This window comes from Dipteris shenzhenensis, chromosome 20 (assembly GCF_047967505.1).
Source record: "Dipteris shenzhenensis isolate YYH24624 ecotype China chromosome 20, Dip_SZ_1.0, whole genome shotgun sequence".
NCBI lineage: Eukaryota > Viridiplantae > Streptophyta > Polypodiopsida > Gleicheniales > Dipteridaceae > Dipteris > Dipteris shenzhenensis.
The window spans coordinates 19,525,217-19,539,988 of record NC_141615.1 but is presented as its reverse complement, the minus strand read 5'-3'; the positions used below and the strand labels follow the sequence as shown (position 1 = coordinate 19,539,988).

General features: G+C 46.8%; 1 protein-coding gene across 1 annotated transcript in view; it reads right to left on the bottom strand.

The window, feature by feature from the left end:
- Positions 1–13,213, bottom strand: part of CPNIFS (chloroplastic NIFS-like cysteine desulfurase) — a 68,761-nt gene extending 55,548 nt beyond the window's left edge. Inside the window, exons 1-4 of the mRNA XM_087391817.1 lie at positions 13,007–13,213; positions 12,878–12,958; positions 12,362–12,651; positions 12,137–12,270 (exon numbers count right to left, since the gene is read on the bottom strand). Of these exons, the coding sequence (XP_087247943.1) occupies positions 12,137–12,270; positions 12,362–12,649 (422 nt within the window). The 5' untranslated portion in view covers positions 12,650–12,651; positions 12,878–12,958; positions 13,007–13,213. The remainder of the gene's footprint in view (positions 1–12,136; positions 12,271–12,361; positions 12,652–12,877; positions 12,959–13,006) is intronic.
- Positions 13,214–14,772: the final 1,559 nt, after the last annotated feature.

The following is a 14,772-nucleotide window of genomic DNA, read 5'->3' as shown; positions in this document are numbered from 1 at the left end:
AAGGACCCGCCACATTCATGTGTGTCAACTTGCAATGAGTGCAGTAATGGGGCAAAAGACTTCAGGTCATCTACGTCTTGCCATGCAATCCACTTCACTTATTCTGAACTTGGGTGGTGAGTCTGGGAAGCTGGATGGACCCAACTATCATATATGGAAAGTGAAGGTTCGTATTCACCTAGTAGCCAGGGAAATATGGGAGGTGATGGACGGTATGGACCTGAATCCTAGCAATGTGTTGGCTGCCATAGGAAGGATCTCAATTCTGGCAGAACCAGATAGTGTGGAGTGGAACTTGAAGAATGTAGTCTCTCCATGCTTATTGCGACGATCGCGGGGTCAACGATACCTCATATCCAACTAGCCCACAACTACTTATGACTGACTCAGAACACGACATGACAAGCTACTCCGACACATGGGCTTTACTTTTTCTTTTAGTTTATCAGGAGTTTCTTGGAGGTGTGATACCTCTGGTGTGCTGGAATGTTGATTTCAGTTTTCTTTGGTCTCATAGGCCTTTTTCACCTTACACAAATGTTAATAAATCTCTCTGTCTCTCTCGTCGCTCAGCCCCCTCCCCTCGTCCGTCGCTCAGCCCCCCCCCTCCCCGTCGCTCAGCCTTCTCCCCTCGTCCGTCGCTCAGCCCCCTCCCCGTCGCTCAGCCCCCCCCTCCCCGTCGCTCAGCCCCCTCCCCTCGTCCGTCGCTCAGCCCTTCTCCACTTCCTCTCCCCACTCTTGGCTGGGCTGTACCCCTAGCCCAGCCAAGGGGTTAGTCCAGCCAAAAGGGGGATAGTCGATATGGCCAGCCCATCCTCCCCTCATCCCCCCAGGCTTTACTCCGCCATGGTAGCCACAACCGCTGCTCCCTTCGACAGGACATACTCTAGGTATAAGATTCAACCTCCCCCGGCGCCGACCAAGCCACAAGAGCAGATTTACCATCTCCAGCAAGAAGTGCGAGACCTGAGGTCCCAACTCACCCAAGCCCTAGCTCGTATTGCAGCTTTGGAAGGCCCAGGGAAGCAGGAGATTATTGCAGCAGCCGTACAAACATGTAAAGCTGAGCCCCCAACATCACAGCTGATTTCCACGTTAGAGAGCTTATCCAGGTGAAAGTGACAGCTGAACCCAAGGTTGACATCCAAACAGAGATCCAAGAACATCACCTTCGGAAAGAGAATGCTATGAAGATTCGGATAGGGGGAATATCCAATTGGCAGCACGAGGATGACACTTTCGAGGAGACAATCAACAGAATCAAGGCAGCAGTCCTGGCCATTGATTGGTCAGCAAGCCCAACTGATGACAAGAATGATGATAAAGAGGAGTCTTCCCCAATTTATTTATCGCCTAGGAATGGACATGTTGTCATCACCTTCAACTCGAAGACACTCAGGAAGAGGATTCTACAACAATCCTATAAGCTGAAGGGGACAAAGATATGGATTGCTGAGGAGCTTACAAGAACCCAACTGAAGAACAAAGCTACCAAGCTTGCTAAGGTTCGGGCAGCCACGGAAGCAGGAAAATGGGCAGTATATCGTGATGGTCTTGCAGTGATTAGAGAATTTAAGACAAAATCTAAAGACCCTCAGTCTTAAACTGATGTAATGGCCACTCCATAGCCTAGTAGTTAGTTCCTTTTATGTTTTATGTTTTATGTTCTATGTGTTTTGTTTTTTTGGAGGAATCTGATGATACTCCCAGAGAGGTTGCCTATGGCCCTCTCTGTACTGATGTATAAGCAGGTCTCTTTTGTCTCATAGACCTTTTTAGGTCTCCAGTGGACATTAATAAACTTTCTTTCTCTCTCTCTCTCTCTAGCTCTCTCTCTCTCTCTCTCTATATACATATATATATGTGTGTGTGTGTGTGTGTGTGTGTGTGTGTGTTGGTGTGTGTGTGTGTGTGAGAGAGAGTGTGTGTGTGTGGTGTGTGTGGTGTGTGGTGGAGCTCTAGCTATGGCGATTCCAGCCCTCAACTGGCCCTTCTGGTAATCTCAACCTGTCCCTACTGCTGCCTACGGTCCGTTCTTCCTCCTGCGCTTGCTCACTGTGAACAGCCATCTTTCTACAGCTCCGTCTGGTCTCTTTCCCGCTTCGTTCCAGCCTCCTGCAGCTCTCCGTTTGTGTGTGTGCGTTCCATCCAGCTTTCCGTTTGTGTGTGTGTTCCATCCAGCTCTCCATTTGTCTATGAGCACGACGATCTACTCCACGTTGTTGAGATTAGGCATCTCTAGGGGTGGCTGGCCGACCAGCTCCCACGCAGCAAGGGGGGCCAGAGGGGGTAGGCTGGCCGACCAGCTGGTCGGCCCAGTTGGCTGACCGACCAGGCTGGTCGGTCTAGGCAATCTGGCCGACCCTCCTGGCCTTCCCTATAAAAGGGTCTTCCCCCCTTCCTCTTTTCATCACTTCTTTCAGCAGCTCCTCAAGGCTCTTCCTGCCTCCTCGTTGCAGGCCCCTCCAGCCTCCTCGCTCCAGGCTCTTCCTGCCTCCTCGTTGCAGGCCCCTCCAGCCTCCTCGCTCCAGGCTCCTCCTGCCTCCTCGTTGCAGGCCCCTCTAGCCTTCTTGCTCCAGGCTCATCCTGCTGCCCACGCTCCCTCTGTAGATCTTCTGGTGCAGCTCCTCCAGCCTCCTCGCTCCAGGCTCCTCCTGCCTCCTCGTTGCAGGCCCCTCCAGCCTTCTTGCTCCAGGCTCATCCTGCCTCCTCGTTGCAGGCCCCTCCAGCCTTCTCGCTCCAGGCTCCTCCTGCCTCCTCCTTCAGCCTCCTCGCTCCAGGCTCCTTCAGCCTCCTCGTTCCTAGGCTCCAGCCTCCTCGCCTCAGGCTTCTGCCTCCTCGCTCCAGGCTTCGCTCCAGGCTCCTCGTTCCAGGCTCCTCCAGCCTCCGTGCTCTCAGGCTCCAGCCTCCTTGTGTCCAGATCCTCTGTTCCAGTTCAGCCCCTTCTGCAGCTCCTGTTTCTCATCCTGTTCAGGACTCCTTGTATTACAGTTGCTGCCCTGGTTTATGGGCTAAGTTACAGCAGATCTGTTTGTGGCACATCTTGTTGTCTCTAGTATTCTCTGTGTGATTCTGTAGCTTCAGTTTGCTTACATCTTCCGCTGCCACTCTTGACATGGTATCAGAGCACTAGGTGCTCCCCATCCTCTTGGTTACTGAAGCATCCACCAACACCTGGCCTTTGTTCCTCCTGCCCCGAGATCGGCACCTTGGTCATTTCTCCCTCTGGTCGGCATCTTCCTAGGCACCTGTCTTGTTGGTCGGCAGTGCCTCTTGTGTACCAATTTTGCTCGGCATCCATCCTGCCCCTGAATCCAGGTACATCTGTGACCGAGGCACCAGTCGGCATCTTGAAAATCGGTTTTGTGAATTTATATTTTGAAAATTTGCATCCGTACCCCGGACTATCAATAGCAGCCTACTGCTTCATCAAGAGCCTCTCCCCCCCTTCCTTCAGCGCGCATCGGGTCGGCTCCCGTCTTCACCCGTACGACTTTATTAAGGGGTTCCTGGCAGAATTTATTGGCTCTTGATTTTTGGGTTCGATAGTTCTCTGTTTGGTATTGAAACACATGGGGGACCTCAGCCACTCAAGAAATCATAAGTCCTATCTAAAAAGTACGGATCTCCACACCCAGATACAGATCCCAATCCTTCCCCACTTCTCCGAAACTCAGAAGTTTGATGGTACTAACTATGACACCTGGAAGGATAACATCGCCGCAGTTTCAGAGGGGGACAGACATCCTCTTCTCCATTTACTCTCTCGTACAGGTTCCCATCTACCGGATTCTCTTCACCGACAAACCTTCCTCATTTGCACTACACTCCGAGTCTTGGATTGTTTCTTTACATGGCCCCAACCGGAAACATACTCTCGAGGGGGACTCTCCCGTTCACCATCCTTCAACAGTCCGGCTCGTCATCGACAGTACCAGCTTCTTGCGGACTCACCCAGCTCCCTACCTCTTCTCTGGCTACTTAACACTCGACTGGATCTCGGCTTTTCTGTCGGCACCCTCAGTACCTTCATGCAAACCCCTTCGCTTTCTCATTGGCAAGCTGCTCGACGTCTCCTCCATCTTCAGGGGACCTCTACTTTCGGGCTCTTATATACTGCCGGTGGTTCCTCTCCTTCCCCGCTCACTCTCCGAGGTTGGAGTGACTCCGATTGGGCTGGCGACCCCGATTCTCGCCGTTCTACCACGGGCTATGTTTTCTCCTTTGGCTCTGCGGCTATCTCCTGGTCCAGTAAACGCCAACCCACGGTCGCCCTATCTTCCACCGAGGCTGAGTATCGGGCTATGTGTAGTGCCACCTGTGAGGCTGTGTGGCTTCGGCGCCTTCTTCTCGATTGTGGTTTTCAGCAATCCACTTCTAACACCTTTTTGTGACAATCAAAGCTGTATTGCCCTTGCTCGCAATCCGGTTTTCCATGCTCGGACAAAACACATTGAAATTCAGTACCACTACACGCGAGAGAAGGTTCTTGACGGTACCATTGTGCTCCTATTCAGCACCACTTCCGACAACGTCGCCGACATATTTACCAAACCTGTTTCTCCTCCCCTTCTCCAACGTCATACCAGCTCTCTGGGTCTTGTGCCACACCCTGGAGCTGAGAGGGGGTGTTGAGATTAGGCATCTCCAGGGGTGGCTGGCCGACCAGCTCCCACGCAGCAAGGGGGGCCAGAGGGGGTAGGCTGGCCGACCAGCTGGTCGGCCCAGTTGGCTGACCGACCAGGCTGGTCGGTCTAGGCAATCTGGCCGACCCTCCTGGCCTTCCCTATAAAAGGGTCTTCCCCCCTTCCTCTTTTCATCACTTCTTTCAGCAGCTCCTCAAGGCTCTTCCTGCCTCCTCGTTGCAGGCCCCTCCAGCCTCCTCGCTCCAGGCTCTTCCTGCCTCCTCGTTGCAGGCCCCTCCAGCCTCCTCGCTCCAGGCTCCTCCTGCCTCCTCGTTGCAGGCCCCTCCAGCCTTCTTGCTCCAGGCTCATCCTGCTGCCCACGCTCCCTCTGTAGATCTTCTGGTGCAGCTCCTCCAGCCTCCTCGCTCCAGGCTCCTCCTGCCTCCTCGTTGCAGGCCCCTCCAGCCTTCTTGCTCCAGGCTCATCCTGCCTCCTCGTTGCAGGCCCCTCCAGCCTTCTCGCTCCAGGCTCCTCCTGCCTCCTCCTTCAGCCTCCTCGCTCCAGGCTCCTTCAGCCTCCTCGTTCCTAGGCTCCAGCCTCCTCGCCTCAGGCTTCTGCCTCCTCGCTCCAGGCTCATCCAGGCTCCTCGTTCCAGGCTCCTCCAGCCTCCGTGCTCTCAGGCTCCAGCCTCCTTGTGTCCAGATCCTCTGTTCCAGTTCAGCCCCTTCTGCAGCTCCTGTTTCTCATCCTGTTCAGGACTCCTTGTATTACAGTTGCTGCCCTGGTTTATGGGCTAAGTTACAGCAGATCTGTTTGTGGCACATCTTGTTGTCTCTAGTATTCTCTGTGTGATTCTGTAGCTTCAGTTTGCTTACATCTTCCGCTGCCACTCTTGACACACGTTTCCAGCCTATTCGCAGCCCTTACCTCTGCTCGCTGAAAACTCGTCACTATTTCGCCATCATGTATGCCCTCTCAAGCCTCCAAGAGCCTCGCTACAGGTTCCTGTGCGCTTTTTTGTGTAAGGCGGTACTCCAGCAAGCCTTCTGTCGCAACAAGTTTCGTGCCTTTCTATCAAAATTCCGTGCCTTGCTGAAATAGCGTTGCCCCCCTTTTTTCTCATCTGACTCTTCCTGCTGAACCGACTAACCTCAATGGCAGAAACAAGCAAGTATTATGTCAAGAGAGCACTCTCTCCTGAACCTAAAAGACAATCAAGGGAAACCCTGCCCCCCATAGCTCCTTCATCTGAAGACGCTTCCTATGTGTTTGACATGTTGAATGAGGATTTTCAACAAAGTAGAAGAGACTGGATGCAACCTGCTCCAAAACTCACTTACAAGATGAAGTTGCCTTCTCTTGTGCATCCTCTGAAGAAGCTCTCTCAAACTGCAATCATCATCTTTTTCCCAGGCAAAATACCCTCGGCTAATGATGTGGGACAATGGGTGAATTCTCTCCTAGGTGGATGCTGTGTAGAAGGAGTCTATTTTGCCTCCCGAGGATTTTATGAAGTTCATCTCTTGGATGCCTTGACAAAACAAAAGATGCTGGAAATGTCCACTTTAATAATTCTCCTCACTGGAAGGACAATACCACACATAAATCCCATATGCTGCCCTCTGAAATCCAGCAATGGGAACATATGACTTCATCACTTCATACTGCAGATTTATGGACAGCAACTCACCCTTCAGTTTTGGGATTTACATATCATCATAATGCTTTAACAGAATATTGGGCCAGGCTTGATAGATGGTATCTTATTCATGCTCAGCAATATGATGATTATACATGTCAAATGTGGACTGACTATTCTCAACAACTATCTGATCACACTCCACTTTGGCTCAACCTTTCATTTGGTATGCCTCTGGATGACATGCAGCTCTCTTCAATCAGACACTTACACGTCAATCAATTATATATTACTCATGAAAAATTCTAGCAAATGATTAGATTGGCTTGCAGGCCATTGTTATCCCATGCTCAGGAGGATCTGGACTTTGCTTGGAACTCTTTTGTACATCTTATTCAAAATGTCATCAAGGAATATAGAAGATGGTACATGGCAGAAACCAGACAGCATATCCAGTGGGCAAAATCATACAAGCAGTCCTTGGTACAGATTAGCCATCAAAGGTCTCTTTCTACTTCTGAGCAGAATTCATTGTCTTGTGCTTCTTCCATAATTGATGCTAATGATAAACGCAAGCTTTCCAAATGGCAGACAAGGGCTAGAGTTAAGCCTATGCTAGATAAGGGTTGTTTCTCAAAATCTTTCTTTCAGAATTTACATGCATATAGACAAAGTCAATCTATCATGAGAGTCAGGAAACCCAATGGTCTTTGGACCCAGACTTCATCTCAGCTAGAAAAACAATGTCTGGATCATTTTCAGCTTCTTTTTTCTCAGCCATCTTCTTCTACTCCTCAGGTTGAATTGGCTCAGAGCAGATTTATTAAGCTTACTCTTCTACTCCTTGATTCAGGATTGGAAGAAAGTGCTATCTCACATAAAATGGTCTCCCCATCCTGCTTCTATAGCTTCCTCGCTTCGAATGGAAAGCCTTCATTGGAGTGCTGTTTTTTACTCTCCTCTTGCTGTACAACAACCAATCAGAGCTTACAATCTTATGAAGTTGGGCATCCAGTTCATTGATGACGTGGTAGATACTCAAGGGCATATTCTTTCTTTTCCGGCAGCATGCCAACAATACAATCTTGGGATGCATCATAGACCTATATGGAAAGCTATTGCAGATCTCTTACTCCCTTTTAACATTGGATGTAAGAGACAGGCTTCAAGACTGGCATCTTCAGTCTTCAAGTCCACGAGAATCCTCTCCGCCTTTGCATCTATTGACTTCCATACATGCTTATCGATTGATATTACCTCCTCCATGGATTGCTCATCATGCAAATTCTCTTTGGCATCTGAATAAGTCTTTAACTTGGTGGAAAGAAAATTTGAAATTGATATGGAAGTTGAAAATGCCATTGAAGCACAGACTCTTTCTCTCGAGATGCATTGTTGGTATTTTTCCAGTGGGAGTGAAATTGGCTCAAAGAAGGATTGCCTCTCCTCTTTGTCCAAGATGTCATCATACTCCCGAGAGTATTCCGCATTTATTGTGGTTCGGTTCATATTCCAGAGACCTTCTGGACAAGATCTCCTATTTTTTATCTCTCAGATTTCCTGCACACAGATTCTACAGGTTTTTCTGGATGTTTGGCAGATTATTAGCTTCTTTGTCACAGTATTCTCTTTTCTTCCATTGGATCAGATACTGGGCCTTATGGACCCTCTGGCTACAGCGAAATCATGCATATCTGAATTCACCCCTTCAGCACCCTTATGAGTTCTTCCGAGCCTCATTGCGGCAATCCTTATATGATGCCTTACATGAGGAAGATCTGGATGTTTCTTGCATTCAGCTTTTCTTTTACTGTTTCTCATGGATAGGGCATTGGCTCTTTTCTCGAGCACTGCCCTGATGTAAAATGGATGTTTCATAATATAATTTTCTTAGTTTCACAAAAAAAAAAAGTGTGTGTGTGTGTCAACTCACAATAATAGTAGGACTGCTTGCAACCCATGAGAGCATTATCCCAAGAGTAGCACTGTGTACATGTATGCACACACATACGCACACGCACACACACATACACACGTGGTGCGCGTGCGTGTGTGCATGCACACATGTACACACTGTGCTTCTCTTCGTATAATGCTCTCATGGGTTGTAAGCAGTCCTACTATTATTGTGAGTTGACACTAGGTTACAGAGACTTGGGTAGCTAGTGCTTAGGGCCCTGTAGCTCATTATCTAGTGATCAAATTTAGAAGTTTGTATTCAGTAAGCTGAGGTATCTAGGGTCCTCTCGCTTTTGTGGCAATAGAAAATGTGGTGCCGTACATGCGGTATGCCATATATCACTCAATGATTCTTTTAGCTAAAGTGTGCTGTTTATCCTTGGAATTATCCAGCCATTGTGTTCTCCCCTCTCTCAATCTTTCAAGAGGCCAAAACCACCCTGGGGGTACTAATCTGGTGCACCTGACAACCTCCAGCATGACAGGATCATTTCCCATTGGTTGTATAACCAATCTTGCTTTGGACAAAAATTGAGGTGGTCAGATTTGAGGATACAGCCTGCACCTTACCCTGGGCACACAACAATTGAGGTGGCCAATTTTCCTGAATGCCTCCAAGTCTTCCAGAAACGTTAGCCTCAGAGGTGCCTGACCGAAGTGTTGGCATTAACCAGATGACTTAACCAGTTATTGTCACACATTACACAACTCAATGCTGCTTGTTACGAGCATGTGAGTTATTGCTTCGCTGTATCAGCATTTGGACACTAACCTATCAGTTATGATGCAGATGCAAAGACATAAACCGCAGAAAACATGAGACTGTAGGAGGGGGGAGAGAGAGAGAGAGAGAGAGAGAGAACAAGGACACTGCATTGGCTCGAACTGATGCCACGCCTTTCAAGAACATTTGCTATGTTTACCTTTATAAAGTGAGGTAGAACTCTGGTAAAAGCCTCTCTTCCATGCATGGTGGTTAGATACATAAAGACACAACACATTAGACAATGCTCTAGAGATGGTGTCTTTAGTGTCTTAAAAATAAGATACTTAAGACATGTCTTGTTTAATTATAAATACTTAATTCAAAAATATATGAAAGTATACAAATATATAATTTGGTTACTAGCATAGCCATAGCCATAAGCTTCCATGTATCAGTACTTACATCAAATCTAATATTTAACAGATGTCACATATTAAACTTTTGACTTTAGAGTGTAAGCAAGTAGCATACTGTACATTCAAGATTAAACATTAAAGATTGTAGAGACAATAGACTCTCGTCAAGAGCTTGCAAGACACAACTCCGAATTGAAATTCCAAAATCTGAATCACGAGCAGGCTTGCATACAAGGCACGTGGCTATTACCAAGATGAACACGAAATACCAAAGTCTGAAAATCTATGAAAGATCATTCATCATAGGTTTCACAACATGATAACTAAAACAAAAGTCTCAATCACATGTCACGATTGAAGTCTTATGAATTATAAAACAAACACGACATGATAACTAAAATGAAAGTCTCAAATCACATGTCAAAAGTGAGTCATGACAACAATAACAATCAGCACAAGAAGATTAAAAACTAGGGTTTAAACGCAATTAATTTTTCTTTTCTTTAATTACCCAAAAGCAAAACAAACCCTCCCAAAAAAAAGGGACAGATGTCTTAAGCGTGTCGTAAAAAAATATACATTTCTGACGTGGTTTAAGTGTCTTACGTGTAAGACACTCGACCATGTAAATCCATGTGGAGGGAGGGAGGATCCTTCTCTTTATAACTAGTTTGTGAAAATACCTACTTGCTACGAAGGAGAAGTGGTCTGGGGCTGCAAGGCCCCCTGTTTATGGGTGGAAAGAAGGCTGGAGTTGGCCGACCTGTAAGCAGGAATGATTAAGGGGCCAACTGATGGCCTGACTGGAGTAATGCATGGCCCTACAGCTCGCCAGATTAAATCCTAAAGTGGATGCTAACGTACAGCCTCTATTCTACTTTTACAGATGGACCTCATAAATATCCCCCACTCCAGCCCACTTCTCCTCTATGTATGTGTGCGTGCACACGCACACGCGTGCCTAGTTGCCTATATTCAGTTCTACTTGCCCCTGATTATTTTTGCCAAACAGGACATCTCCAGCTTTATGTCTCATATTATGGAGCTTTTCTGGCTTTATGTCTCCAGCTTTATGTCTCACTATAGTAGGAAAGTCCTCAGGCTGCTTTCAATGGATCACCATTGTTCACCTAAAATGCATGGGGGGCTGAATATCCTCAATATTCACAAGCATATTGTGGCTCATAAAGGGAAAACGTTGCTGCAATTTATACAGGGTGATCAGCCATGGATCTACATGATGTGTCATTTGGTCTTACACTTGTCTTCATTGCATCAACTCTCCCAATGGGACTTTCTTTTGAGTCAGATTGATGGTAGAGTTAAGGCATGCCCTTTTGTCACTCGCATGCTTTCTCGAAGCACATACCTATTACCTTCCCACCTTAAGTGGAATGGCAGGGATACTCTTGCAGGAAATTCATTGCATGCTGGGAACCTTCATGGGTCGAAGGAATTCTCACCCCCAAAGGAATTTCCCGCGATGATGATGTGCTTGATGCTGCTGGTAGGGTGATCATGTTTCAGACAGTATGCTTTGGGGCAGCATTATAGGCCACTATGGCATTTATTGTCTCAGATGCTCCGTGACTTTCAGCCAGTCCCTTGTCTTAAGATTCTTGCTCACCTTAAGAACTAGGTTCTCCAATCAGATGATCATGCTTGCCATGCACTACCATTGGCTGATATCCCGGTTGCTTCTTTGTATAAAGTGTTGCTGGCTTCCACATCTGGTCAATGACTAGCACCTCTCGGTGGTGGCGACAAGATTGCAGCACATTTGGGGTTCGAAACTTCCCCTTCGGCAAAAGTTTGTCTTATGGCAAGTCTTGCATGGGGTTCTTCCATTTGGACAGACCTTGGCTCGTCCTCATATTTAATCCTACCACTTGTCCATTCTTGCGGGAGTCTGCCTCATCTGTTCTGGCATTGCCAGGATTCTCATGATTTCTTACTTCTATATAGCAGCGGCTACAAACTGTCCCCAATGCTTGCTTTGGCAAGCATTTCTGGTTGTTTGGTTTTCACCCTAAGAGGCAGGGATATGATCGTCTTTTTCGTTGGTTTGTTATTGGGCACTATGGACCCTGTGCAAGGACCGTAATCATTGGATCTTTGGTGATCCATCCTTGGCTAAGTATCAGTACTTCCCCGTATCTTTACAGCAATCATTTTATAATTGTCTTCATGCATGGGATATTGACTATCCTGCCTTCTTGGCATATAATGATGTCTTCTGATCTTTTGTAACTACTTGTCCCTTTCTTCTTTGTAATATAATGAGAAATGAATTTCACAAACAGAAAATGTGTGTGTGTGTGTGTGTGTGTGTGTGTAGAGAGAGTTCTTTTACCCAAAAAAAGTGTGGAGAGAGAGAGAGAGAGAGAGAGAGAGAGAGAGAGACTGCCATCATCAATAAAAGCAAAGGAAGGAGTAAACTTTAAAAGTTCACAAAGGTCGTCTACAAGGTAAAATTCCTATACTCCATCAGACACAGCAGGGTCTATCTATCTATTATGACATTCCCCTGAACGTCATGGGTGGATATAGACCATCGTATAAACAGATGCTTTCATACGCACCCATATCCACACCCACACTTTTACAGATTGTAACTATCATTAGAAGAGGTAGTAATACATTTTCAAGACCCCAGAACTCTTGAATTCGCACACAGGTAGTGATGAGCAGGAAATTTTCCACACCTGCCTTACTATTCGCTATTTATACTCATGATGGATGTTTGAGCTTGCACTTCCAGCCAGCCCTCCTAAAGCAGAGTGCTTAGTACCTTAAGGCGTGAATGCCACGATGAACGTTCGAGTTAAACGTCTCGTAATATTCTCTTAGTGCATCCAGAACAGCTATCGGCTTCTGGGACGTGGCCGCGTTGTCGACATATACCAACTTAAAGCCGTTTACCTCCTGACAATGAGAAATGGGAATAAGAACTGTAATGAACACAAGTCAAAAATGGGACGAACATTCCAAAAGTTAAGAGCGCAACGTCAATCACCTGATTCAGAATAGGAAAGTCCAGTCGTGCCAACTCCCCCAGCGCAGTGTCCGATGACCCTACATTTACGGGCACGGAGACGACGGCCCTTACACACATCGATGCACTGTCTCGTCTCGGGATGTTATTGCGCCTGACAAGAATGCTGCCCGGTTTTACAAAATCTGAACTTTTAAATTGTAAGCTGGAAGGCACCCATAAACAATCTCTGATGTGAGGCCCAGCGAGGCCAAAACGATGTCGGATGCCCACTTCGAGAAAGGAAGCAGAGGGGAGTGCCGCAGCCATTGCTGCAAGGAGTGACAGGGAGCTAACAAATTATATATTGAACAAATCAAGCTAAAGAAATCAAAATTTCCAAAAGACGCAAGAACCCATGAACGTTGAGAGATCTGAGAGGAGGAAATCTGGTTGGAGACCATCCAAACAAAAGCTCCCAAAACAGTCTCTGGTTGCGAGGATAAGGATGAGCCAAAGAAATCGAAATTAGGGGAGCCGAAGCAAAGATACGATCACCTGCGATGCCCAACTGAGAGACTTCGAAAATGTGGATAGACCCAACAATTGATGGTTCCTGAGATTTAACAATTGATAGTTTCTGAGATTTAACAATTGATAGTTCCTGAGATTTAACAATTGATAGTTCCTGAGATTTAACTGGGTCGTACTGTTAATTGTAGAGTGTTAAGCTCCTCCAGATGATGATGCCAAAGCTCCTCCAAATGATGATGCCAACTCTTCAAGTAGAGATAATTCACGGCAACCCCATATATATTATCATTCCTAGCACCTTCCAATCTCTTTGCTAGCATCTTCACGCTCTAACAGATTCATTCCCAGGCATCTCTACCCTGCAGGTGTTTTGGACGTACCTCACAGAATTTATTTATTTTTGGGCATTCCAAAGGCAAATCCATAGCTTTTGTTTTTGGCATGCCATAGGTAGGCCTTAGTGAAGGTTGTGGTTTTGAGATGGGGAAAATAAAATCGTTGTTGGCCTGCCCTCTTAGGTCTTAGTAACGAGTTTCAATCTTGAAAACAAAAAATGCTTTTCTTGTGTAATTATTTGGCGTCTTGATTTTGTGGTGATCTGATTGGTTGTGTGCCACGTCTGCTTGTTTTAATTGTTGTTCGTAAATTTTCTGATTTGCTAGCTTTTCTTAGTACTTAGCATCATTCTTTTTTGGTCATTCACTCTTCCTTGTTTCTCTCCTCCTCGTTGGGCAGGCCCATTGAATACGATTCACCTTGTTATTATTTGTGCTCTCTTACGCGTTAATTTGTGGTTGGTGCACTTGTTGAGTATTGATGATTTGGGGTCCCCTTGTATGACTTTTGGGCCATTCTCATTTACTCCTCTTTGCACACTCTTAGGGTCTTTACCGCTCAAGTTGCTATTTCTCCATGGTGAGCGAGGATCATTACACACTACCATGAAGATGTGGCAAGGTATGGGAGGTTCAAGCCCCAGCAGCCCCTAAGTAATAAATGCTTTCAACAATGTAAACCCTCGCCCATGCTCTTGGGGGGGGGGGGGGGTCTTGGCTGCCCAACTTTGTTCACCCTCCTTCTTTTAAGGATCCAATGAGCTTTTTGAAGGTGGCAGCACGCCCCTGCAACAAAGGCTTGGCGGGCGAGACTTGGGCAGTCTGTAAAGATCCTTAATGTCCTTCTACCTTTTCACCCTGGGGCTCTAATTTTATGCTCTCTCTAGACATTTCACTCACTCACAAGCAGGCCTAATGAATGATAAATATATCATTCACCTTGTTGGGTTCTCTTATTATGGGAATTGTGGTGCATGGGCCTTAAAATGAATGCTATCATAGAAGAAAACTTGAGAGGCCAAGAGCTTTTAGACCAAGCCGTTGAAACATGTGGGTGTGTATGTGCCGGAAGCCCCAGGGGCAGCTCAGGATTCTATCTAGGTCACCCCGTATGGGTGCATTGTTGGCACTTTCAATTTTCGTACAACGCAATTTTTAAAAAAAAAGAAAACTTAAGATGAAGTTGTCACATCTCCTTTGGTACCCTTAGTAAAATTTTCACCTGGTTAGTTTCAATGTAAAGGTGTTTACAGACTAGTTCACCATGGGCACCACCCACGAATCATGTTGCCCACCCAGGTCAAGCCTACACCATTGGGCGGGCATGGAAATCTCCAGTCTGTAAACATCCAAAAGTTGTTTAGCCGGTAGCTCAACGCATTTGCCTCCTGCACGTGTTCTATTCCCCCAAGAAGACCTCTACGAACTCTCAACATAGCCCACAACCCTCGTAGATGTTCATGCATGTGGGTGTGTGAGCGGTGGTGGGGGGTGCGGTGGGTGGGGGGGGGGAGGGGGGGGAGGGGGGGAGGGATTGTTTATAAAATGACAACCAAGAAATACATGCTATGAAAAATTATGAGA